The following is a 27,510-nucleotide window of genomic DNA, read 5'->3' as shown; positions in this document are numbered from 1 at the left end:
TGGCAGGCCGCGTACAACAACTATGCGGTCACGTAGTACTCCCGCTGCCGCTTCTGGCACTTCTCGCGCGCAATGTAGCACAGGGCGATCGTGATCAGGAGCACAATGGTCACGCCCATGCCGATGCTCACCCACATGATCTCCTCGTTGATGCCCACGTAGGAGCGTCCTGCAATTGCCATCGAGCAGAACAAATCAACGTTAAGAAAAGACAACCCAAATAAGCTGAGAACTTACCATTATAGTAGTGATTGGAGTAGCCGGCCTTGCCAGCCACTCGACCCGCTGGCATTTTGCGAAAAGTTCCGCCCAAGTGATAGATAAATGTGCGCGCTCCTTATTTATGTTTGGCCACTTGGCCACTTGGCTCGCTGGCCAGCAAAGTTTCGACGCGCTAGTTGTTGCTATTGCAGATGGTGCGGCAATTTCACTGCTTCTCTCCTTGTGTTTCTCCTTCTGTTCTTCAATTCGTTTGCCCTCGCTTAATTGCAATTTATGTGTGCGGCCGCATTTCGCGTTGCTCAAGGGCGCTGCTTGGCGCCAGCAGGACCTGAAATTGGTGAACAGAAAACGTAATTAGAGCAAAATCATTACAAACGTTCTTTTCTGTGTGATTTTCAGTGCTATTCAAATTTTCGCGGGCTGCGCTGTTTTGCAGCACTTCCTCACCCGTTTTACAGCACTGGCGGGGAAGAGGAAGAGTTGAGTAGTCAGCTGTTTTCGAGTAAATAAAAATATTAGTCTTCTCCGATTTGTTTGTTGCTTTGTTTTGCACTTTTGGCTCAAAATTAACTGCTGCAAAGTGCAAGATGGACAACTTGGAGTCTAGAGTACTGGAAAACTGCAGCAAAGTGATGGAAAACAGTGAAATAGAGCGAGAAAAGGACAAAATCGCCGGCATTCCAGCTGAAGAAGAAGCAGTTGTTTCCGAGAAGAAGAGGGGAATAGAAGAGGAAGTCGTCGGGCGCGGGAAAGAGGAAGAAAAGGAGGAAAGGGAGCAAGCATGCGGGAAAGAGACAGTGCAACGGGAAAAGTGCCGGGACCCAAACACCTGTAGATGCCGTAAGTCCGTCTCTTTCACTCCCTCCCACATAAATCCATCTCTTTCGCACTGCGTATATTTTCTACGGAGCAGTGATACTAATATAAATTTGATATGAAATATATTAGAAATAAAATAGTAAAAATAGTACAAATTGAAGATAGTTAGTTCATAAGATAAACCTTATCTTTAGAGCTCTCTATTCCTCATTCCACTGATAACGGATTTCTTTGTTTACTTTTGCAAGTTGAAACTATGAAATTTGCCACGATTACTGAATTCTTCATTCGTTTTGAAAGTACACGTAATAGCACTTTGTGTCCATCAAGAATCGTTTAGGCGTGTCCTTCTTGCCCCTTTCTCTGACCCAAGATAGTGACCACACACTGGGATCATTCGCATGCACGGATTGTTCCTGGCCAGAATCCATATCCTGGCATCCGTGATAGATTAAAGTTGCGCCCAGGCACAAATTGCATGAAAACGCCAGGCTTCCCCCCTTCCCCCCCTCCCCGCTTCCCTGGCATATCTGCTGCAGTAGCAAAAAGTTTCGCCCGAGCACACTGAGAAAAACGCAACCCTAAATAAAGAAATAATGGTTTTAAAATAATAACACTATAAGAAAGTTGCAACTGCTGATTCCACTGCTTATTAAACTGCATATTTATTAAAGGATTTTCCCCTTCTTTCCTTTCATTGCTTGTGGGGCAATAGTTTCTCGCAGTGCAGCAGCAAACACAACAGGAAGCAGCGCATCCTTCCGCTTCCAAAGCTGCACATTCAGAAACTGCAACTGCAATCGAAATGAGTGCGAAGGTCGCTTTTGACCAGGCCCAAAGCCCAATGCCCAAAACCCGAAACCCGTTAGTGAAGTTAAAGCCACACTTGCCATTCGACTTGAATAATTCATGCCCGAAAAACAACGCCATGCAACGCTGCCCTTTTCGGGGCTCACGTACCAGAAATTGTGCAACCCAAAAGTTGCAAGTTGCGAGTTGCGATAAGGGCGATAACGGAATCATTTGTTTTCGCTTCGCTTTGGTTTGGATTTCCCCCGGAAAATGGCGAGCTTTAGGGGAAACTCCTGCCTGCAGCCTGCGTGGTAATGAAAATAAAGCGTTTGCCCATTATTTAACCGCGCATTAAGTGCAGTTGACGCTGCCGGCGGCGTGGGCTAATTGAAAAGCGCCAACTGCAGCAGCCAGCAGCAAGCATGGGTTAACTTAACCCCCCACTGCCCCCGTTAACCGCGATTAAATTGACTTATAGACCGCCCATCTTTTCTGCTTAGCTGCTGCTGCTGCACCAGCTCATTAAGATTGCTAATTTCCAGCACTACTCCTGCTCTTGAATATTATTATAATATTCATTTATATTGAGTGGCATAAACAGGATAATTATTCATAGCATGGATATTAGATTGCTCAAAGTGAGATTTCGATTTTCTAAACATATGCTCAGCTGGAGTAAAAATCGTATAGATTATGCATGGCACTGAATACTATAGTTTAATTGGAGCAAGCATTTGCATAACAGCTGCATTTAATCGCCATTGAATTTATCTGGCGGAAATAATAACCAGCTCGCCAGTTTGACCGTGACAAATTCCGCGGGTCAAGTGGCGAATGCGAAAATTGAAAAACTCCAAGTGCTTATCCGGAAAAATGAACTTAAATTCGTTTTACGAGAGTTGTAAAAATGCTACTAAAGCCTGGTAATTAGCTTATAAAATTCACTAGTTTCGCTAGTTCAATTTATGGGTTTTTGAATATAACAGTATGCAGAGTATTACAGAATAAGGATATTCCATGAAATCCAATTACCCCTTGCAGTGAATAAATAGGTCGCTTTTTAGGCACTTAAAGCACATACAGTTTCAGAAATAGCCACACTCTTTTTTGCCAGTGCAAAAACGAACTCCCACCCATTGCCATTTCATGGCGAGGCGCTAGTATTCGAGATATAAAAACCCATTAGCTAGCTCGATTCTCCATTCCCCATTGTCCATTGTCCACTGAGCCCTCGAGCGGCTCGCATCCGCGGAAAGATCTTAGAAGTCTCTTAGAAGACTTAGACTTAGAATGTCCGCACGACGTGGAGCTCACATATCCGCCGCACTTGCAGCCCAACTGGAGGCGGAGCCCATCAAGGACAACCGCCAGCTGCTGGAGTTCCGGGTGCGGAGCAGGGACATCGACTGGCGCCAGTATGTCCAGCCACTGGACACCAGCGTGCGGGCGGCGGCCGTCTATCTGGACCGCCAGGCGGACTTCGTGGGCAGCGGACGGCGCCCGGTGACCGAGGATAGTCGCAGGGAGCTGCTCGTCTGCCACGACATGATGGGCAACTACCTCGAGGATCGGTGAGTCCTTAAACACCGCCAAGTTACACGAATTTCGCTTTTCCCTCTTCGAATGCAATCGAAATTGTGCTAATGAATACGCACCGCAGAAACTGCAGTTCCATTCAACTTGCAGACCAGAGAGGTCGGCAAATGAAGTTTTTAATGGGTTTCCGCACTCTTTCAGGCACTTTCACAGCTCCCAGAAGTACGACGACTATCGATTCGTGCACTGGTCAGCCGTGGATTACTTCTGTTACTTCAGCCACGACTACGTGACCATTCCGCCCTGCGGTTGGCTGAATGCCGCCCATCGCCACGGAGTTCCGGTGCTGGGCACGTTCATCGTGGAGGCCACCGCACGGCTGGACGAGTTCCTGGCCACCGAGGAGAGTGTCGAGGGCACCGTGGAGGCCCTAACCCGTCTCTGCGAGCACTTCGGCTTCGAGGGCTGGCTGGTCAACGTGGAGGTGACGGTTCCCCAGAGCAAAATGCCCAGTCTGTAGTGAGTACTCATGTCCATCCCAAATAGAGTCTATTTTAACTCTTTAAACGGCGCACACAAGCTGTGAGTTAGTGAAAGTTGTAGAATGCGAGGGTTTACATGAAAAGCTGCTTTCTATCAGCGCCTTGGCAACAATTTGACATATTTGATAGTAGCAAACTTTGCTCGTGTATCAGCTGTCCAATTTATCAACAGCTTCTCCAATTCCATCCATCATGAACTGTCAAAAGCACAACGAGCTCCTCCATTTCCACACCACAAGCCAGTTGACTTATTGCACTTTGCACAAGTTGCATGTAAGATAACATCCGTGTGGAATTTCAATATTTCCCAATAAGTGGGAAGAGCATCTCATAAAGAGTATTGGGCGCATAACCTAATCCGTAGCTTGGACATCGAATTCTGATAATCCCATTATGCCGTTTCCCTTTTCCCCAGCCGCTTTGTCCGGCAGCTGACGACGGCCACGGAGTCACGTGTGCCACACGGACGTGTCTTTTGGTACGACAGCGTTACGGAGGACGGCCAGCTCCGGTGGCAGAACGAGCTGAACTCGCGCAACGCGGAGTTCTTTCGACGCAGCCATGGAACGCTCATAAACTACGCCTGGGACGAGGGCCACTTGGAGCGGAGTGCCCAGCAGGCAGCGAGGGAGCAGGCGCACCGGCATCGGGTCTTCATGGGACTGGATGTCTTCGGAAGGAGTCGCAGGGGCGGCTTCCAGAGTGTGGAGACCATGGAGCTCATTGCGAACAGCGGCTTCTCGGCGGGCATCTTTGCACCCGGCTGGACCTTCGAGACCCTCCATCGCTTTGGGTACAATATCAAGAATCCGCGCGGAGATGACCAGGTGAACGCGTCCTTCTTGGCCAGAAACGAGGCGTGGTGGGCGCGCATTTGGCCCACCTTGGCCACGCATCCGTACCGTTCGCTGCCCTTCTTCACGGACTTCTGCGTCGGTTCCGGTCGCCTGGAATTCGAGCGTGGCGCGAGGATTGCGGGCGAGGAGAGCCCCTTCTTCAATCTGTCGCGGCAATCGCTGCAGCCGTCGGTGCCGCTGGACAGGAATGCAGTGCATCACTTCGACGAGGCCTACTCGGGCGGCTGCTCCCTGCTGGTGACCAACTACGAGCGTGCCTTCCGGCTTTTTGTCACGGACTTTGAACTGGCCCTCGGCGTTCTGCTCCTGAGTTATGTTTTCAAAATCGACGGCGATGCCGCGGCCACCACGTTTGACCTGCTGCTGCAAGTGACACCGCTGCGTAGGAATGACGAGGACCTGTACCTATTCTGCGGCGACTACGAAGGCTCCATTGTTGCGCCACAACGCTGCTACCTTTCGCCCCTCGAACGAGACCCGCCCAGCGGCCTTTCCCGCTTGCGCCAGGACAGCAGATCCTTGGCAGCGGGCTGGCAGGTGCGCCACTATCTGGTCAAGTTCGATGGACCCGTCAGGGTGCAGGACATCGGAGTTATGTGCCGGCGGCCAGCGGAGTCGAGCACGCAGGCCAAGCTGGGTGTCGTCTATGTGGACGCTCTGTCGCTGGAGGATTTGAGGGGCTCGTGGACAGACATTCCGGTCTACGGCAAGCGCATGTGGAATGAGCAGCGAACTTGAAGCTCAAGTTTGCTTAAATAATAAGAATTCCTTTGTTTATGTAGTAAGTTACTACTAGTAACTAATAAAGTAAGTTCGCAGTAATAAAAAAGTGAACGAAATTGTTGAGAATGCAACTATAAAAACTACAAGATTTAGCATCACATTTTAACGCAAAGATCAAACAGTTTTTGCTGGAGATGCTGCTCCGTAGTGAAATTGGCTTGATGGCCATAAAAAACCGCTGTTTAAGTAATCTTCACCCATTTTTTGGTGACTCTGCCATTGGCAGTCATTAATCAGGGCCCATTCTGGCATTTGTGACGACCGCCGGCGGCTGACTCACGCATCCTGGAGCTCCTCCGGCAGAAACTGGCTTCAATCGCTTAGCGGGCGCTCCTGGCACTTGGCCACATCACTCAACCACACTTCACTTCACTTCACTTGGCTCCGCTCCAGTGGCCCTCAAACTGGGAGACTGCCAAGCTGTCTGGCCCCCAAATCGTGACTTTGAAACTGTGTTCTTGGACGAATTATGCGGAATAAAATATAGTCTGTTCAATCAGGTTTTTTGAGCAAATTGTATGATTTAAATCTAATTATGTTGTGCATTACGTTAAATGGTAATCACTTTTTGCCAGTTGCACGCAAAGTTAATCAAAGCAATTAGCATTTTATATCTGGTTTGTGCTGCTGCATAAATAATTATCCATTATGGTGGAGCTCTAAATACAAAAAAATCGCCATGTAAACGGTTTTTAATTTGAAATTTATGTGTACTTTGCAGCAAAACGTGACCAACTGACCGCAAAATTTGCATTTAAATTTTCACCACTCAAATTTGTGCTCTAACACCTTTTCTGATATTTTCCCCGCCCCTTTTTTCCCGCCCACCCCCCTCGCCCAGCAGCCTTGGCTGAGTAATTTTTCGACATTTTTAATGCAGATTTTCAGACGACGCACACTGTTGACATCATTTCCGTTTGCATGACAGCATCTGCAATCCCCGACATTTTCCCCCGACGTTTTCCCTACATTTCCCCCCACTTTTATGCCATTTTATTTGTTTAGTTCTCCGCTTTCTGTTTAACTTTGGCTCTCGGCCTTCCTCTTCAGCGAGGCTGCTTTGAATTTCCGCGCCTTTTCGGGGGCGCCGAAGCGGAAGTTGAAAAAACGCGGGGCATTTCCGGCCCAGCGGGGTGCTAAGTCATCTTTCTCCCCTTCCTCCCTTTCATTGCAAGTACTATAGCAGCCCCCTGTTTGCCTCCCACTGCCACGCCCTCTTTCTCGGGCTGTCAGCGTTTTTGCTGGATTTATGTTTTGCTGTCGCAATTAGCCACGCCCACGCCGCCCATCACTGCCACTGCCACTGACCGCATTTCGCAGTGATTAACGTCATCAGCGGGAATGCATTGATTTAGCTGCTGAATTTGCAAATGGAAATATGATGCGAAATGGGAATAGATAAGTCCCCGAAATGTTCGGCAAAATTGAACAAATGACGAACAAATGCAATCAGAAAAAATGAAACAAGCAGCAATCTCCATTCCTTTTATTCATTTACATACTTCAATTTGAGTTGTTTACTGAGACTGCAACTTTTGTTTGAGCTGCCAGCAATCTGGAATGCCTTTCATTAGCCAGGAAAATACGATTTTGAATTCGGCCATTTCAAAAGCCCTTTCACTTGCAGAACTAGATTCCCTCGAAATAAAAAAAGGGAGCAACCCCTTCGCTTTAAATTCTCGCAGTGGTCAGGGGAGTGCTCATGTTTAAGCAATTTATTGCAACAAAAAGCGTTGAAAAATGGGGGAGCAGCCAAACAAGCTTGGGGGCATGACCTAGATACGGATTTTTTGGTAGCTGAATTGCAGGGGACAGGTGGCACATTAGGGGGCATGTTGATTTCGGGCTACGATTTTATGCATTTAAATGGAATTGCGAAATGTAAATGGGAATTTAAATTCAAATTGAAATTGAATATGCCAGCAGGTCGAGATGCGAATGTATCTGTCGGCCATTGTAACTCGAAAATGCAATTTGCGGTGGTCCGGCTTTTTACTCTTTGATTTTAACTGAACCGAACTGCACTGAAACGAAATGCAAATGAGGCGGAATCAAATATCAAATATCAGTGCTGAAATATGCACAGTTTCTGGGCGAGATTTATTTGAAAATCCAATTAGGTGTTATGAAAAACCAAACATTTAACATTGCTGTGCAAATATCTCACAGAGAAGATATATATTTCTATTATTCTAGTGTGCCAAATGATTTTCCACAGCCCTCAAACATCTCGGATGTCAAAAAGTCATAAATTAGGACAAAGGAAAACAGAAAGACAGAAGAAGGCAAGAGCAATCACTTGGCCATCCATGAAATAATAAATATCCCGCGGGAAATGGGAAAAGAGCAGAGTCATCTCTCCCTCCCCCCCTCCTTTTAGCCACCTATTTGAGCCACATTTCTCGGCGCAGCAGTGCAGCATTTCAGCCTAATTGTCGTATCCGTTTGCAGATTGCCGGAGATGCAATTGTCGCCGTGCGAAATCAACTTAATGTCGAGTGTGCGGCGATATGCAATTTTAAATTACCGCCACGCACAGCAGCTGCCACGCCCCGCTTTCGGTTCAATTGTGGGCGTATGTGGCGCCATTAATGTGGCCAACACGCACGCACACGTTCAAACATACACACACACACTAATGAGTTTTCTGATTTCCTCGTATGCCGCATCAGCATAAATTAAAGCCTACTTTCTGGGGCGTGGCGTTGATTACTCGCATTGAGCCGGCGGCAAAGTGATCGGAACCACAGGACGAAACCCCAGCGAAATCCTTTTACTTCGTCCTTGCAACTCATCAAATTCCAATAGGGGAATAAGGAATGAGGGAATGTGATTCCCATCAATGACCAATGAACAGTTGTTTAAGGCAAAGATTAATTAAACAATGTGTTTATTTGACAGGTTCTTCCGGCATTTGATAATCTTTTACTATTTTTCATTTCATAATGATTTATTGGATATATTTTATATTTTTCACAATTTTTGCTTTTGTACAATTACCGATTTAAACCGATTACTCATTCCAGGATGCTGACTTTGGAGCATAAGCCACTTCTGGATGAAACCCCACAAAGTCCACCATCGCTGCCTAAATTCCATTCTGGCTCTGGTAAATGGGTTTCACTTTGGCCACAACACCAGGCCGCTGAACATGATTTGGGTCAAAACGCTGTTTGGCTGGTGGCCTTTTGGCCTTTTAACCTTTTAAGCCATGCATCAAGTGTTGGACAGGTCATAATGCGTATATATGCGCATTTATTGCCATGTTCGCAAACATGGTCTTCAATTTTCATTAGCCATCACTGATTAAAGACCACAAATCTGTATCTCTGTATCTGTAGCTGTATCTCTGTATCTGTATCCATTTCACACACGCTGATGGCAGAGTGGAAGCTGTGGGACGTAATAGATTTCCGCGCTGTGGCCGCAAATCCACTGGCGAACTTATTGGGAAATCGGGTGAAAATGCACTAACTCACTCGCTCTGCACATTTTTCCAGATTTTCTCCTTTTTCGCAGGCAGCAGAGCGTCAAATCCTTGAGGCCTGGCCATCCTCCTTGTCCTCAGGATGTGTGCGTGTGTTTGGCCCTCGCGGCGCCTCATAACTTTTCCACATGGCCAACAAAATCACAAGCAAACAAACAAAACAGCACAAGAGCAAAAAAAAATATTTCGGCCATGTATTTGGCTTGGCCCACATTTCCCACCCTTTGCCAAGCATTTTTTGCGTGTTCTAAGCGGAGAAAAAAAACAGGGGGAAAGTGTGTGAAAATGCATTTATGGTTGGCTTGACATAGTCCCTAATGAGAATAGACCCCCTTAAACTATTAGGGAAGTTGAAAATGGTTTGTAAATCAAATTAAAGTAAGCAAAACCCTTTTAAATAAATACAAGATGCGCCTAAAATCAAAACACCCTGTGCCAACAAGTAATAACAGGATATTGAAAAGGATTTCTGGCGCATTTCCCCGAACACAAAAGCACATTTCTCTTGTTTGCCGACGCCGCTTTGGCTAAACATTCATTATTTCGCCTTCGGTGTGACGACCATCCGTCTCGCATCCATCCGCCATAAACGTATCCTCCGTATCCTTCTTATCCTCCATATCCTCCGAATTCTCCGTATCTGCCGGATCTGCCGTCTATATCGGGCATTGAGCAGTTTATTCTGCTGACGTTGAACAATTGTTTGCGTTTTAGCATTCCAGTCGGCAATCAGTTGGGCAAACAACTGCCACCGAAGGACGCAGGACGCAGGAGCAGGGTTATTATGACCGGGGAAAAGCAGATGGAAAATGCAACAGGCACAGGCACCTTGGACTTTTTTTTTCAAATTTTTTCCAATTTTTGATGATGATTTTTGGATTTTGCCCGAAAATTGATTTTCTGTTTTTTGCGATTTAAATATCAGTATTTTGATCAGAACATTTAAAATATTGGTCCAAATATGGAATGTCATATCTCGCTGAATTTGTAATTAAATTTCCAATCAAACTGTGTTTACAAATTGAAATTCTATTTTCTTCACATTTTTAGCAAATTTTGATGATGGTACCCCTTACAAAAAATGCGAAAATTTGGCCAAAAATTATTTTGACAAAGTCGGTCCAAAAGTAATATGTTTGGTTAGTATTGGTAATTAGGAGTACAAAAATGTAATTTATTTAACTTTCCGACCATTTTTGGCCAAGTTATACCGAAAATACCAATCGTAAATATTGAATTTTTGCCGAAATTCGTTTTTCTGTTTTTTTGTGAACTTTATTTTCACTATTTTTATCACAGCATTCGAAATATTGGTCCAAATATGGAAAGTCATATCTCGTTGAGTTCGTAATTAAATTTCCAACAAAACTGTGTTCACAGAAAAAATTAAATTTTTTTTCCATTTTTTTGCAAATTTTGATGATGGTACCCCTTACAAAAAATGCGAAAATTTGGCCAAAAATTATTTTAACAAAGTCGGTCTAAAGGTGATATAGTTGGTTAGTATTGGTAATTAGGAGTAAAAAACTGTAATTATTTTTGCATTCTGACCATTTTCAGCCAAGTTATACCGAAAATACCAATCGTAAATATTGAATTTTTGCCGAAAATCAGTTTTCTGTTTTTTTGCGATTTAAATATCACTATATTGATCAGAACATTCGAAATATTGGTCCAAATATGGAATGTTATACCTCGTTGAGTTCGTAATTAAATTTCCAACAAAACTGTGTTCACAGAAAAAATTAAATTTTTTTTCCATTTTTTTGCAAATTTTGATGATGGTACCCCTTACAAAAAATGCGAAAATTTGGCCAAAAATTATTTTAACAAAGTCGGTCTAAAGGTGATATAGTTGGTTAGTATTGGTAATTAGGAGTAAAAAACTGTAATTATTTTTGCATTCTGACCATTTTCAGCCAAGTTATACCGAAAATACCAATCGTAAATATTGAATTTTTGCCGAAAATCAGTTTTTTGTTTTTTTGCGATTTAAATATCACTATATTGATCAGAACATTCGAAATATTGGTCCAAATATGGAATGTTATACCTCGTTGAGTTCGTAATTAAATTTCCAACAAAACTGTGTTCACAGAAAAAATTAAATTTTTTTTCCATTTTTTTGCAAATTTTGATGATGGTACCCCTTACAAAAAATGCGAAAATTTGGCCAAAAATTATTTTAACAAAGTCGGTCTAAAGGTGATATAGTTGGTTAGTATTGGTAATTAGGAGTAAAAAACTGTAATTATTTTTGCATTCTGACCATTTTCAGCCAAGTTATACCGAAAATACCAATCGTAAATATTGAATTTTTGCCGAAAATCAGTTTTTTGTTTTTTTGCGATTTAAATATCACTATATTGATCAGAACATTCGAAATATTGGTCCAAATATGGAATGTTATACCTCGTTGAGTTCGTAATTAAATTTCCAACAAAACTGTGTTCACAGAAAAAATTAAATTTTTTTTCCATTTTTTTGCAAATTTTGATGATGGTACCCCTTACAAAAAATGCGAAAATTTGGCCAAAAATTATTTTAACAAAGTCGGTCTAAAGGTGATATAGTTGGTTAGTATTGGTAATTAGGAGTAAAAAACTGTAATTATTTTTGCATTCTGACCATTTTCAGCCAAGTTATACCGAAAATACCAATCGTAAATATTGAATTTTTGCCGAAAATCAGTTTTCTGTTTTTTTGCGATTTAAATATCACTATATTGATCAGAACATTCGAAATATTGGTCCAAATATGGAATGTTATACCTCGTTGAGTTCGTAATTAAATTTCCAACAAAACTGTGTTCACAGAAAAAATTAAATTTTTTTTCCATTTTTTTGCAAATTTTGATGATGGTACCCCTTACAAAAAATGCGAAAATTTGGCCAAAAATTATTTTAACAAAGTCGGTCTAAAGGTGATATAGTTGGTTAGTATTGGTAATTAGGAGTAAAAAACTGTAATTATTTTTGCATTCTGACCATTTTCAGCCAAGTTATACCGAAAATACCAATCGTAAATATTGAATTTTTGCCGAAAATCAGTTTTTTGTTTTTTTGCGATTTAAATATCACTATATTGATCAGAACATTCGAAATATTGGTCCAAATATGGAATGTTATACCTCGTTGAGTTCGTAATTAAATTTCCAACAAAACTGTGTTCACAGAAAAAATTAAATTTTTTTTCCATTTTTTTGCAAATTTTGATGATGGTACCCCTTACAAAAAATGCGAAAATTTGGCCAAAAATTATTTTAACAAAGTCGGTCTAAAGGTGATATAGTTGGTTAGTATTGGTAATTAGGAGTAAAAAACTGTAATTATTTTTGCATTCTGACCATTTTCAGCCAAGTTATACCGAAAATACCAATCGTAAATATTGAATTTTTGCCGAAAATCAGTTTTCTGTTTTTTTGCGATTTAAATATCACTATTTTGATCAGAACATTCGAAATATTGGTCCAAATATGGAATGTTATACCTCGTTGAGTTCGTAATTAAATTTCCAACAAAACTGTGTTCACAGAAAAAATTAAATTTTTTTCCATTTTTTTGCAAATTTTGATGATGGTACCCCTTACAAAAAATGCGAAAATTTGGCCAAAAATTATTTTAACAAAGTCGGTCTAAAGGTGATATAGTTGGTTAGTATTGGTAATTAGGAGTAAAAAACTGTAATTATTTTTGCATTCTGACCATTTTCAGCCAAGTTATACCGAAAATACCAATCGTAAATATTGAATTTTTGCCGAAAATCAGTTTTCTGTTTTTTTGCGATTTAAATATCACTATATTGATCAGAACATTCGAAATATTGGTCCAAATATGGAATGTTATACCTCGTTGAGTTCGTAATTAAATTTCCAACAAAACTGTGTTCACAGAAAAAATTAAATTTTTTTTCCATTTTTTTGCAAATTTTGATGATGGTACCCCTTACAAAAAATGCGAAAATTTGGCCAAAAATTATTTTAACAAAGTCGGTCTAAAGGTGATATAGTTGGTTAGTATTGGTAATTAGGAGTAAAAAACTGTAATTATTTTTGCATTCTGACCATTTTCAGCCAAGTTATACCGAAAATACCAATCGTAAATATTGAATTTTTGCCGAAAATCAGTTTTCTGTTTTTTTGCGATTTAAATATCACTATTTTGATCAGAACATTCGAAATATTGGTCCAAATATGGAATGTTATACCTCGTTGAGTTCGTAATTAAATTTCCAACAAAACTGTGTTCACAGAAAAAATTAAATTTTTTTTTCATTTTTTTGCAAATTTTGATGATGGTACCCCTTACAAAAAATGCGAAAATTTGGCCAAAAATTATTTTAACAAAGTCGGTCTAAAGGTGATATAGTTGGTTAGTATTGGTAATTAGGAGTAAAAAACTGTAATTATTTTTGCATTCTGACCATTTTCAGCCAAGTTATACCGAAAATACCAATCGTAAATATTGAATTTTTGCCGAAATTCGTTTTTCTGTTTTTTTGTGAACTTTATTTTCACTATTTTTATCACAGCATTCGAAATATTGGTCCAAATATGGAATGTTATACCTCGTTGAGTTCGTAATTAAATTTCCAACAAAACTGTGTTCACAGAAAAAATTAAATTTTTTTTCCATTTTTTTGCAAATTTTGATGATGGTACCCCTTACAAAAAATGCGAAAATTTGGCCAAAAATTATTTTAACAAAGTCGGTCTAAAGGTGATATAGTTGGTTAGTATTGGTAATTAGGAGTAAAAAACTGTAATTATTTTTGCATTCTGACCATTTTCAGCCAAGTTATACCGAAAATACCAATCGTAAATATTGAATTTTTGCCGAAAATCAGTTTTTTGTTTTTTTGCGATTTAAATATCACTATATTGATCAGAACATTCGAAATATTGGTCCAAATATGGAATGTTATACCTCGTTGAGTTCGTAATTAAATTTCCAACAAAACTGTGTTCACAGAAAAAATTAAATTTTTTTTCCATTTTTTTGCAAATTTTGATGATGGTACCCCTTACAAAAAATGCGAAAATTTGGCCAAAAATTATTTTAACAAAGTCGGTCTAAAGGTGATATAGTTGGTTAGTATTGGTAATTAGGAGTAAAAAACTGTAATTATTTTTGCATTCTGACCATTTTCAGCCAAGTTATACCGAAAATACCAATCGTAAATATTGAATTTTTGCCGAAAATCAGTTTTCTGTTTTTTTGCGATTTAAATATCACTATTTTGATCAGAACATTCGAAATATTGGTCCAAATATGGAATGTTATACCTCGTTGAGTTCGTAATTAAATTTCCAACAAAACTGTGTTCACAGAAAAAATTAAATTTTTTTTCCATTTTTTTGCAAATTTTGATGATGGTACCCCTTACAAAAAATGCGAAAATTTGGCCAAAAATTATTTTAACAAAGTCGGTCTAAAGGTGATATAGTTGGTTAGTATTGGTAATTAGGAGTAAAAAACTGTAATTATTTTTGCATTCTGACCATTTTCAGCCAAGTTATACCGAAAATACCAATCGTAAATATTGAATTTTTGCCGAAAATCAGTTTTCTGTTTTTTTGCGATTTAAATATCACTATATTGATCAGAACATTCGAAATATTGGTCCAAATATGGAATGTTATACCTCGTTGAGTTCGTAATTAAATTTCCAACAAAACTGTGTTCACAGAAAAAATTAAATTTTTTTTCCATTTTTTTGCAAATTTTGATGATGGTACCCCTTACAAAAAATGCGAAAATTTGGCCAAAAATTATTTTGACAAAGTCGGTCCAAAAGTAATATGTTTGGTTAGTATTGGTAATTAGGAGTACAAAAATGTAATTTATTTAACTTTCCGACCATTTTTGGCCAAGTTATACCGAAAATCCCAATCGTAAATATTGAATTTTTGCCGAAATTCGTTTTTCTGTTTTTTTGTGAACTTTATTTTCACTATTTTTATTACAGCATTCGAAATATTGGTCCAAATATGGAAAGTCATATCTCGTTGAATTCGTAATTAAATTTCCAATCAAACTGTGTTTACCAAAAAAAAAGGATTTTTTTTTAAAATTTTTTCCAATTTTTCATGATGATTTTTGGATTTTGGCCGAAAATTGATTTTCTGTTTTTTTGCGATTTAAATATCAGTATTTTTGGACGACTTTGTTATTGTGTTTGCTGAACAGCAATAGGAATTCTCCACTTTGTTGCCTGGAAAACCATTAATGTTTCGATTTTATGACCCGCAATTGCAGCTCTTCTAGCTAAATCTACTGTAACAGCATTTGCTGGCATTTTCCGATTTTTTCTGAACTTTCTGACAAGCCCATTTAAGGCAAAACTACAATGTAAAACTGCAGAAAATGCAAATTTCAATTTAAGTGTTCTAAAGTTCTTATTCAGTCAGATCTGAAATCTCCTTTTGCTCTACACATGGCATTTGCTCTTCCAGTTCAACTCAAATGCAACCGAATGCAAGCAGCTCAACGTCACTCAATAACATGTCATTTATCAGGCTGACAAAGAGTCTTAACTGCAGAGGAAGTGGAGCCCCCTTTCACCCCCATCGCCACCCATGCAGCCAGGACTTTTCCGTCAAGATTTTCCCTTCGCTCTTCTTTCGCTTGTTTTTTTGTTATCTTTAAATTGCTCGAGTTGATTACAGAATACCCTTCGCAATAATTAATTCCATTAGCGGAGCATTTCTCCAGCCCTCTGAGGTGTATCTTAAATTGCTATCTACTTGTTAACTGTTATTTAAAGGACGAAGATTGCTGTCTTATAGTCGGAGAACTTGAGGGATTTTTCTTGGTTTCCCTCTTGTATTTTTTATGCGCCTTTGCCAGCCTTTTTCTTAATTCTTAATGGCCTCATCAATTAGTTTAACCATTTTAGCTGCGGCAACTTGGCAAGATGGCAAAATGGCAAAATGGCGCTTGTTGGCCGAGTGATTTGCAGGCAAAAGGATGTCGCTGTCGCACAGTTTGAGCAGCACTTTGACGTCACTCGCTGTCCTTGTTGTTTGGCTATAAAAAGCAAACATCGTCGGGGCAAGTTTTGCCAGCGCGAAAATGATGTGAAGTTTCCCGCCACCCCAACCCGCCGATTTTTCCGCTTTTCCTTCGACTTCGTGTTGATGAGAAAAGGCAGGAAACACACACGCATAAACAGGGATAAAAATAGCACAATATGCCATAAGATTTTACTACTTAATGCGTTAAGACAGTTCGTTTATTTTGGCAAGCTTTTAGCTGAAATATATATTTTATATTCGAACAAATGAATTTATATTTGCAGTGATAAAACTAGAAAATAAAGAATAATTTATACATCTATTTACTATTAAAAAATTATTATTTGTTAGGTGAAATTTAATTGGAACTCTTTGAAGCTGAGATGCCTTCGAAAAGTTGTGTAGTGAAATGTTCTCCAACTATTTCTGTGCCTTCTGCGAACGGGGAGTTTGTTTATTATAATGACATTGTTGTTTACGAGACACGCACTTTTTTATAATAGCAAACTGGCCGTCTTTTTTTTTGGGGGGGAAAGGACAGTAGCCGTAACTGAAACGCTGCCATAAATAAGGGCTCAAAAGGGGCCAGATGTCTGGGTGTGGGTGACTGGCCTATCTGCGGCTCTTTTTTGCTCATAACAGGGAGATGTGTGCACGTAGTGTGTCCTGTGTGTGTGTGTCCTGGCAGCGTTTCCGACGTGACCGAGTGGCGGCGACATATGCAAAGGGGCGCATAAATCACAGGATCTTCGGGTCCGAGGGGCAGAGGGGGCAGAGGCGGCGGAATCACGGCCTGACACTGACTAACTGTCAGGAACCGATGCCAGGACATTGGGACATTGTTGCCAGGACAGCAGTCACCCAGATAGCAGCCACTTGCCAACTGCCTGTCCTGGACAAGGTCGCAGCCAGGACCTTGCCAGCTGAGTTCGCCCGAAAAGCCCTGTTGAAGTCACAGAAAACGATGGGTTTCAGCCGGAAGTGAGGCATTGAAGTTGAAGGTCGCCGAGAATGCGATTGCAACCGGAAGGATAATCCTGCATTTATGCTCAGTCCGGCGGGAATCGCACAAGGAGCTTACATAAGCTCAAACCTCTCAACCAGTTAACTTCACTTCAGATTTCACTCTACGTGACATTCTCTCTCTTATTTTCTTGTCAAAAATTGAGTTAATCAAATAAATGTCATGGGAATCGCAGAGGGACATTTTTCTGACAATTTCCTGTCAGTATTACTAAACCTAAATTGTTTGCCCAACTAAATATTGAATGACAATTATGTAGCTGTTTCAACTGCTGATTGTCAGCCAGTATTTGTCTAAGATTTCGCAGCCAAACTGTTTTGTTGACGCATCGCTTCACTTTCAGTGTCAGGATAACCGCATAATACAATTAAACAATAAATGTGTGTGCGTGTGTGTCCTGAGGCGTGTTTCCCGATCAAAGGACCTTTCCGAGTGCCAATCACCTGTTCGATGTGCCATCTTGAGTGACATTGCGAGTGTGTGTGTGCGTTGAATGAATTACATTTGGCCAACGCCCACATTTCGTTGGCGACAATGCAGTTTTCCTCACTTTCCCCAACGCTGACTGTTTCAATTAAAATTTTCGTGGAAAAGCCCTGGGAAGTAGGCTACTGCGGGCGACAAAGACAAAAACAAAAACTTTTTAAGTGACATTTTCCAGCTCAGCGGCGCATTTCCTTAAATTATTTGCGACGTTCGGCAAAAGTTTCCAAGCGCTGGCCTGGGAAATGGAAAATGGAAAATGCGCGCGAAATTCGCAGCACATGCGTTTTATGCGTAACCCCTATCCGTTTCCTTTCTAGAATTTTGCAAATGGTGCATTGTGTTTTAATTAACTTTTCAGCTGGCACACACGCAGATTTGTTTGTTTGTGGGAAAATTGCATTTCCCCATTTCCCCATGCCCCCTTCCCCACTTTCACTCTCTTCACAGTGATGCCGAAAATTGAGCTTGAGAGTCGCAACATTTTGCATATTAAATCCCAATTCACTATGCCTATTTTAAATATTTTTAAATTACCACGGATATTTTGAATATTTTTAAATTACCACGGATATTCTGAAATATTTTCATAACTAGAATTCGAGGTGATTTAACATGATTTAGCATATTGGAATTGGTTTTTCACCAGCGAGCGGCATATGCGGCATCTCGCTCAAGGACATTGCCCCTTCGTGGTGCCACGGAAATCGTTTTATTTCACTCGGGGGGGAGGGGGGCCTGTGTAGCAAAGTCAGTAATCAGTAATTACATTTATGCCCCATGCCTGGACATCGTCCATGTCAGCTTATGATAACTGGACAGTAAGTCCCCAGAGGGACAGCATAATAATAATACTCGGTGATAGAGGGATCGGGGCAGAGTGGCAAGAAGGCAAAGAGGCAGCCACCCGAAAATTAATTAGACAGATCCGGCAGTGAATGTGGCAGTGAGCTGTTGCAGCTGCAGCTGCAGTTTGCGAACTCCGAAAGTTTCGCCAGGGAACTTGGCCAAAACCAGAGAGCCAGATACGAGTGTATATGGTGCTGTGATGGCCAGTGAAAGTTGCCAATTCCAGTGAATAATGCGGTAGTTTGGCAAGTGAATTATGAATTCTGAATGCGAAAGTTCCGCAAAAGCTTAACCAAATTTGGGGATTACTTACAAAATGGCAGCAATTTCTGGAGTTGCGTGCGGCATTGAAGCTGACTTCAATTTCACTGGATTGATTTTGCCACATTTCCCCGTTTGCCAAATGCCATCCTTAAAATGGGATTTCTGGGATTTTGAGTGAAAAAGTATGAAAACAGTACGACATGTGACAAATGATGTTCTTGCCCTGCCAACAAGCAAGTAGCAAACAAGTTTGAAATTCGAAATGAAATGCTTGTTTTAAGCAATGCCATTTCTTTGGGTCACTCCTCCATTTTGAGCGACTTGAGTAATGAACTCCGAACTCCGCTCGGAAAAAACAGCCAACGAACTGCCAAAAAGACGCTCGACAAACAATTAGCAGCCAAATGAATTGTAAGACGTCTCTGGCAGGGAACCAGTTTCGGTGGGTGGGGGGACTTTTCCGGCATTTTCCACGGCATTTGCGAAGTGAGCAGGAAAGTGAGTAAGTCTGCTGACGGAGAAACTGTGAAGGCAACCAAGTACCTGCCACATTTTATGCATGTAAGCAGGTGACACGGCCAACAGTAAACAAATTGCCAAGTTTTTCACGAGTGGTAACTGGATTTTTTTTGGTTGTGTTTTCCAAAGGAAAACTGAACTGAGGTTCAAAGGGCTCATTTATTTGACCTTTCGCAGCTCTGGATTGCCTTATAAATATTTGATGGTAAAAATATGATGCTTTCGCCAGTCTTAAACCTTTAATTTATATTCCTGCCAAAATGTGCTGTAAATCGCTGCGGAATCTCGGCATATACCAAATTGTATACACAATTGCCCAAAAATAATATGCACACAGCTCTTTGGCTAAACGAAACCAAATTTATGCGTAAGGGCTGAACAAATTGTTCGCCCATTCGGAGGCAGAATAAACATTCCACATACTTTCCCGGCCATCCCACAAATATGTGGCAACCGAAGCAAGTATGTCCTTGTTTGGCCAGGACACATACTCTCGGATCTCGGAATTATGCGGTCGGTTGGCTGGGTTGGTGTCTCGCAGTTGTCATGATGAATAAATATTATTGCCAATTAATGTTAGTGCCTGGCTGATTTACGCCCTAATTAGCCACTAAAAGGTTCCAAGAACTAACCAGCCATGTACATGGTAAATGGTAAATGGTAAATGGTATATATATGCAAATAGAGAGAAATGTGGCAATTGGTCTGTTGGCCGGGGTCAAAAGCTGCGATAAGTCGTCTCAAGTGGTTTTCACTTTGTCTCACTGGGCTTTATGGCTTTCATTCCGTTCTAAAGCAAATGTACTTGTGTCCCTTCTTCCATCTGCGAACTGCTCGGCAATTGGGTCAAAATGTCGTTGGCTCACACTCCTCACGCAGTAATCTGCGTCTTCATCTCCTGGCCCGAAGGATACTGTTTGCTTTGAGACTATCACATCGTTTGCCGACTCCTTCACAACTTTTCAGCCCACTTTGCTTTGCCTTCTCCGCCTGAAGCACTTTTAGCACTGAGTACTGTGCATACGGGTTACGGTGCCAGTTAACTAAAAGTTCATTAGAAAGAGCCATGTTAAGGCATTCAGTTACTGCACTCGCAGTAGATACCCCTATCCGATTAAGAGGTATCCCATAGTCGTGCACTCGACTGTGGCGTTCCGTCCACTCTTTTGTGTTTTGCTTGGTCGCTGTCTCAAGTGCTAACAAAGCTGTCTAGAAGCGCAGAGACAGGACTTCTCCCCCTCCATTGTCAACGAAGCACCGGCAGCACTTTTCCATTTTCCATTTCGCAACCACAGGGCCCGTGTTTATATTGTTCTGTTTTGCATTATCTGCAGGTTTCTGCACAGATGCCTCCGAATGCACGACTCATGCCCCATTATCGCGCGTTAAATGTGGAATTTTCAGAGGCGTGTGCGCGGACATTTTCGAGGGATTAAAATGTTTTCCCGTGGCTACAGATCTTACATTATTACATCACATTATTATTAAGGCCATCTTAAAGTATATGAATTAAAATCAAGGAAAGTCGTAGGATACTTTTAAAACCCCATCCGTGAATCTGAGGCCGCTTTGATGTCCCATACGAGATGCTATTATTGTTGTCAATGTTTACAGAACGAACAAGTTACAGGCGCAATAAATTGCGGCGCGATAATAGAAGCTGGGAAATTGAGAAAATGGGAAAACCCAACACGTGTCGATTCGTTAAATCGCAAACTGTGAACACTCAACCACCGGCCCACCGAGAAATCCTTGAAAACCCAAAACCGGAGCCTAGATAAAAATGAAAAATAAAATGGATGTAAAGTTCGCCTTGCCGGTCCGAAGTTTTCCTTTTCGCAATCATCATAAATTAACGACTCTCAACAAGTGGCAACAGAAATTGCGGAAAATGTGGAAAGGAAAATGAAGAAGGTGGGAAACTTTCCCGTCTTGTTTTCTCTGCTCCGAATCCTTTTTCGCCCCCGTCTCCATTGAAATCCCAGCTCCTTGTGGAGCACATATATATATCTATATACCTGATCCTGACGAGTGCGCCACGTGTTCACCATTTTGTTTGAACAAATATGGATTAGACAAAAACTAACAATGCCCCTGGTATCCGTATCCACTCACTGAGAGAAAACATACTAACAGTTAAGGAAATATTTGAAAAATTATACAATCAATTAAGACCTTTCCTTGTTATACTTGATTTTTTCATGACAGTTCCTTGGGTTATTCTCAACTGCTTCAGGTGAAGATTTGGCTCAAACTTAAACACCTTAAAGTCTATTTCATTGCAGTTCTCCGCGTGAAATTCCCTTTCAATTAGCAAGACAGCTGCTTGTCCTCGCCGGCAGTTGCACGGCGAAATTATGTTCATGCATATTTAAAATACTTAATGAACTCCATGAAACTCGACGCGGTCTGAGTTCGAGTTTGACGAGTTACATAGGGCTTGGGGGCGTGGCAAAGTGGGAAAGTGGGCGAATAGTGGCAGGGTTACAAGGCTACAAGGCCACCATACTCCATATCACGCCTGTTGCTGTGGCGATGGCATAATTGAGGATGCATGTACCAGAGAACTGCAGCAAGGCACCGGCACTCTAAGTGCACCCGCTAAACAATCTTATATATTATTAAATAATATTTATACTTAATTAACACTATTCTATTTCCATTGTTCTAGCTGGCATTCAAAGTGAAATTATAAAATTATAAGTAAGATAGCTGAAAGTATTACGTAGGGGGCTACTACTTCTGGTTTTTTGTATCATTTAAAGAAAGATAATAATACATTTATAAAGTTAAATATGGGAAGCAAATATTAAAAATTTTAACCAAGCAAATAATATAATATATAAAAAAGAAATATTTATTTTGTGTTGCTATCTACAGACTTTGGGCAAAATCTATTTCGTTTGTTATCATAAAATGCCATTTTTGCAGTTCTCTGGCATGTACTCCACTTTGGGGAGAACGCCACTGTGGGGCGAACGTAAAACGAGTGGAGGAGCGGGGAAAATGTATAATGGAAAAACATAGAAAAGGGGTTAGCACTTTGTCCAACTATCTGCCGGCACTCCTATGTCCTTACGTCCTTCGCTGATTTGGAAGCAATCCACGAATGGCACACAATTAAAGGGGGGCGAAAATGTAGTCTAATTTTTGGGGGGACCTCTCGGGGAAAACAAGCGATTTTTGCCGAACTTTTCCGCGGGTTTTCCACGAGCGACTCACAATTAAAGCGGGGCCAAAGTGCAAACTTCTTTCGACCAACAACGTGAGCTGCTTATTAAATATATTATTTTAAAACATTTATGTGATGGAACTTATTAACTGCTTTAAATTATACTTTTAACGTCATTATTTTACAAACTGTGATGCTCTAGCAATACTTATGAACAATTTTAAGCTAGATAAAGGCCGCGAAAAATGCGTCAAGTAACGGAAAGTATGCGACATTTAACCGTGAAAAGCGCTGAGGAAAGGCGGGGAAATTCCCCAGCCGCGGAAAAGCCCACACAAAATGAGTTGAAGTCACCCCTTGGGAAAAGCCCATCTACAAGAAAAAGAAAAGCAGAAAGGGATGCGGAAAATGCGGAACAAGATGACTTGCCCCGCGGAAACTTCAATCAACTAAAGATTTTCTTCAAGATTTTCTCTCCAAAAAACTTGCAAATGACTCAAATTTCACAACTCTGACTGCATTTGCAAGCATTATTAAAGGGCAGTTGGAAAAGTCAACATAACTTGTTAATTATTAAAAAGTTTGACGCAAATAAATCCAAAATGTTACAAACTCGCATAATAATAATAATAATCATTTTCATTGGGCTTGTTGAGAATCATTTATTGATAGAATTTTCTTTAGCAGTGTCAATATGGAAAATAAAATAATAATATCACATTATGCATTTCAAATTGGTATAATTTCCCATTAAGAAAGTCAGCCACTAAATAAATTCATTAATGGCGAATGTCAGAAATTAAAAACGAATTGCTTGTTTTAATTCGCAATGTTGGGGAATTACGTCGTTCAAATGGTTGTATGGTTGCAAGTAGAGCCCCATCCGCTTAACCCCCGATTAACCCACGATGGCCCAGCGAAGCCCCCAAAGACATGCAACAGTTAACAGTCCGACGTCTAATTTAATTGGCTTAGCCGGAGCCGCGGAGCTCTGGAGCTGCGGACTTAGGGCCCTCGTCTTTGGGCTTTGGAAACGGGGGGCTTAGGGCTCCGGCACTTTGCAGTGTTTACAGTGCTGACAAGCGACTTGGGGCATTAACCTCCTGATGGCCAAGGGGGTGGCCGCCAAGCGAATGAAAGCGTCGTTGAAAGCGTCGTAAAACTCGGCGTATCAAATTATCGTTAGATTTATTGCCCGCCAGCCCAACGTGCATTTTATATGCTAGCAGCCGAAAAACAGAGAATGCTGTTAAAAAAAGGGGAATTTATATAAATATATATATATATGTATATCCAGATTACAGTTGGATTGCATAGCTCTCTATATTTCGACATATGGGAAGCGGATTGCCAAGAGTCAGAGATTTGATAATATAAAATATAAAAATATTAATAATCGTGTTACTCATGACTGCATGAATTAATGCAGCAATAAATGTTTCAGATATTCCAATACTTGGCTCGTAGTGTAAACATTAATGTGGTTTGCATTTTGCGTGTACATTTTATCGAGGTAATAATTTTTAATTGATTGCATGCCACATTAAAACATCCAAGGAATATTAGCTGAGCAATTTCTCATGTTTTTCCGCAAAATATTGTTTTAAGAATGTTGTCTTTCAGTCAGCTTCACTTTGTGGTAGAGAATAATAACGACCTATGTTTTGCATTTTAGCCAGAGAGAAAAGGGCATGAAAATGGGCTGGGAAGAGGCAGCGGTATATGATTTAATAGAGGCTTTTCCAAGTGATACGCCTGCTGTTTGCCCAGATTCCTGCTGCCGTTGGCCATTTTGCAGTGGATGCCAATGCAGTTTTCAATTATGCATGCGTTTCGACAGGTGGCGCCATGAATCACTTGGCATGCGTCATGAATTTTTCATGATGTCGGGCAACGCCTGTTCCAGCGTTTTTCTGAATTTTCCGATCCTGTATTTTCCCAGCTTCCAGTTCCCGCACCCTTTTCGACTGAAACACACACACACACGTTTAGCTGGCTGCTACGCAAGATTGGATCGGCATTATGCAGCTCTTTCATCCCGCATTGGAGCCAATCAGTCAGGAGGCGGCGGTGGGGCGATGGGCGTGGCTGGTGCATTGTCAGCTGCGTTGCAATTCACCTGGCTGATTACCGAAACGCTGCTACAGCTCCGACAATTGTGAGTGCACAAATATGAGAAGCAGCCATGTGGCATAAATATTAAGTATACGACGTGTGGGTCGCCTGCTATTCCCCATTCTTCCCTTCTTACTGAAAGTGACAATGGAAATGTTATGGCTGGCATTCACGGATAACTCGAGTTTACCCCATCAAAATACCAAGAATTTTCCACTAATTGTGCTTTGAATCTTTCATCAAACACTTAAAAGTACTCAGTGAAAGTATGTTTGCCCATTTCCAATAGCGAAATATATTTATCGACTTACAATCAAGCGACGTGTTGTTCTATAAATAGTAAAACTTAATAAGAAGTTGATAAACTTTAGTAATAGCTGCAAAATTGAATTTGTTTTGCAAATTAACGATAAATTATAGTATATTTTTTACTTCCCTTATAAAATTAACATCTAGAAAATATAAAACTTGCATTTAAACATTTGAATATTAGAGCAACAAATATATGGATATAGTAATACTTTAATAGCCCTTTGTGACATAGAAATAGTAACATAAACTAGTAACATTGTAATATTTGAATAGCACTTTGTGGCATAGAAATAGTAACATTTGAATAGCATTTGGTGGCATAAAAGATAGTTAATTTATGTTTTATAGCCCCTACTGGGTTACAAAAGACTCCTTCTTTATTGCCCTCTATATGTATATGTTTTGCTAGTGAATCCTGTGTTTTGATTTGTGGTCACAAAACCTAGGACCTATCAAATGACAAAGTAATGGCCAAAACGAGTGTGTGCTGGTTTAAGCCAAAGGCATTGGCAGGAGTTACCCACGCGTGAGATAAACGCTCAAATAACTAAGACACAATTTGGGGAGAACAAGGACAAAGACACTCGAGGGGCTTAGAAAACCGTAAAAACGCCGTATGTGGAGTGGAAGTCTCTCAAATCCGTTGCAATAATTCGTATTGCTCGACCGGGGCAAACATAGAGTGTAATGAAATGAAAGATTCATGCAAATGGCTTTTGGACCACTTGGCCCATCTAACTATGCAAAGTGTTTGCGCCGCAAAACAGAGACACTGTTTATAAATAATAAATCGAAATCCACGGGGATGACAAACGCTCACCTCCAAAGAGGCCAGACAACGCCTATCCTGTCGCACTTTCAAATTCAGTTCAGTTCAGTTGAGTTCGCCCGAAAGTTGGCGCACTTTCGCTGCGTTTCGTGCGATTCTTGTACCGGGCCAACGGGGCGTATGAGGTATCGAATATCAAGTAGCCGACTGCGGAGGCGACCTGCCACAAGGCGACACAAAAGCGAACTGAGGCGCCCATCCGGCGACTGGTGGCCGCCACAGCCACATGGAAATGCTGCCCGAAGCCCAAGCCGTGCACTTCGTACAACTCGGCTCCGAGCACTCGGATCTCGGATCTCCGAGTGGCGAGTGCCCCGCCACAAGGATGCAAGCAGGCAGCAAGGCAGCCAGGCAGCATCCACGACACAGTCGTGGCAGGATATCCCGCTGTTTGGGCACACACACGAGGGCAGTTTACTTGAGCGCGACTAAGTATTAATCCATTAAATTAAACATTTTATTGTGATTAAATTTGTATATTTCTGTATTTATTCTATTGTCCAGCAAGTCAGAATATACTCGTACTCATGTTAGGATGTCATTTTGCGAGCACCTCTGTTTCGAGGCGTCCACTGGAGGCCTGTCTTCTGGATCAAGTCGACACCTGACCACCACCACTCCGTGCCGGCAAATTCCGGCTAATTACTGTAGTGTCCGTATTTGGCCGTATTTAGCGGCCAGTCGGCCGTGTCCTTGTTGTCCTTCACACCCGCAGGCGCCTTCCGTTGCCATCTGCCATCTGCGTGTGTTATCAGTTGACACAAAGTCAACGTTCAGGTGAACTCAATTTGCGCCTGCACGAGCCAGTGACACCTGAGCATATGAGTTTTTTATGCACATACACTGGACGAATGTACATGATTTTTCATATATATATTGAAAATTTAAAATGATTTTAAGTTAAATATCTAATGATCTTGCTATAGTGTCATAGTTTTATTAACGCATTTATAAATACTTTTCTTTTGTGTTTACGAATGCAATCCTTTTCTTGCAGTGCACTGCAGTCTGAGCTTAATCCGCAGAAGTAGTTCCCTCCTAGTTCTCCGTCCGCCTCCGTCCATTTGGCCCGCACCTCGACTTTGATTTGCAGTGCCGTTTATGCATGCAACAGGGCGTATGAGTGCTACCTAATTGGCTGCAGGTGGCGGCGGGTCACAGGTCACATAGCAACAAGTGCGGCTCCACTCACTCAGCTCGCTGCTTGCGAAACAAGGAAAGTATCTGCAATTAGGAGCACTGTGTAAGTGAAAAATAAACTTGATTAACACTAATTGTAATATTATGCAAGTTTGGTGTAAAGAAGAAGCTTTGTCATTAGTTTTGAGCATTATATAACTAAAGCATTATATAACTAAAAAAAATTACAGTACAAATTTTTTAATAATTAAAATAGTTGCAAAATGGATTCTCCATTCATAATTATAAGTTTGCCCAACCAATATATTTGAAGTTGCGCATATTAGTTAATACAAGCAACTCCAGCACTAGTTGCAGTTTAGCAACTTTGATTAAACTTCCAAATTCCCTCACTTGTTACAAACTTTGCGAACAAGATTGCCCCTAATAGCTGCAATTTCTCCCATTGGAGCGGCGAATTTCGGACCCACTGCCTGGAAATTCAATTGAAATGCAGCTGTTGGCTCGCTTTTTGCTCGACTTTGCTTGTTTCGTGCTTATTTATTGTTTTCGGTCGCATTTCGACGACACTTCGCATGGCTTGTTGCGCTATTGCCAAAAACGATAAAGCGCCAAAAGCAAAACATTTAATTGGCGGCTGCCCCATGTCCAGTTCACTTTTTTCATTTTTCTTTTTTTTTGTCAGCTAACTTTCTTTCCGCAAAAAGCGAACCGAAATAAACCAAAATAAAAAAAATCAGCGGACACCCA

The 27,510-nt window shown here is 41.1% G+C and overlaps 2 protein-coding genes across 2 annotated transcripts; one reads left to right on the top strand and one right to left on the bottom strand.

Moving 5' to 3' along the window:
• Positions 1 to 20: 20 nt before the first annotated feature.
• LOC122623554 lies at positions 21 to 25,773 on the bottom strand. Its single transcript, XM_043802773.1, has 3 exons — positions 25,612 to 25,773; positions 238 to 550; positions 21 to 169 (listed from the first exon to the last, which is right to left on the bottom strand). Exons 2-3 carry the CDS (start codon positions 290 to 292, stop codon positions 21 to 23), a joined length of 204 nt encoding a protein of 67 aa, XP_043658708.1. The 5' UTR covers positions 293 to 550; positions 25,612 to 25,773.
• On the top strand, positions 725 to 5,605 carry LOC122623553 (cytosolic endo-beta-N-acetylglucosaminidase). The gene is made up of 4 exons (XM_043802772.1): positions 725 to 1,062; positions 3,167 to 3,404; positions 3,571 to 3,888; positions 4,327 to 5,605. The coding sequence occupies exons 1-4, from the start codon at positions 810 to 812 to the stop codon at positions 5,504 to 5,506; spliced, it is 1,989 nt and encodes a 662-aa protein (XP_043658707.1). The 5' UTR covers positions 725 to 809; the 3' UTR covers positions 5,507 to 5,605.
• Positions 25,774 to 27,510: the final 1,737 nt, after the last annotated feature.

This window comes from Drosophila teissieri, chromosome X (genome assembly GCF_016746235.2).
Source record: "Drosophila teissieri strain GT53w chromosome X, Prin_Dtei_1.1, whole genome shotgun sequence".
Classification (NCBI taxonomy): Eukaryota; Metazoa; Arthropoda; class Insecta; order Diptera; family Drosophilidae; genus Drosophila; species Drosophila teissieri.
This window is presented reverse-complemented; position numbering and strand designations above follow the sequence as displayed.

Coding starts and splice junctions, on each gene's coding strand:
- LOC122623554 (XM_043802773.1), bottom strand. CDS start 292: ATGCCAGCGGGTCGAGTGGCTGGCAAGGCCGGCTACTCCAATCACTAC. Junction 170..237: donor CTCCAATCACTACTATAATG/GTAAGTTCTCAG, acceptor TGGCAATTGCAG/GACGCTCCTACGTGGGCATC.
- LOC122623553 (XM_043802772.1), top strand. CDS start 810: ATGGACAACTTGGAGTCTAGAGTACTGGAAAACTGCAGCAAAGTGATG. Junction 3,405..3,570: donor GGCAACTACCTCGAGGATCG/GTGAGTCCTTAA, acceptor GCACTCTTTCAG/GCACTTTCACAGCTCCCAGA. Junction 3,889..4,326: donor AGCAAAATGCCCAGTCTGTA/GTGAGTACTCAT, acceptor CCTTTTCCCCAG/CCGCTTTGTCCGGCAGCTGA.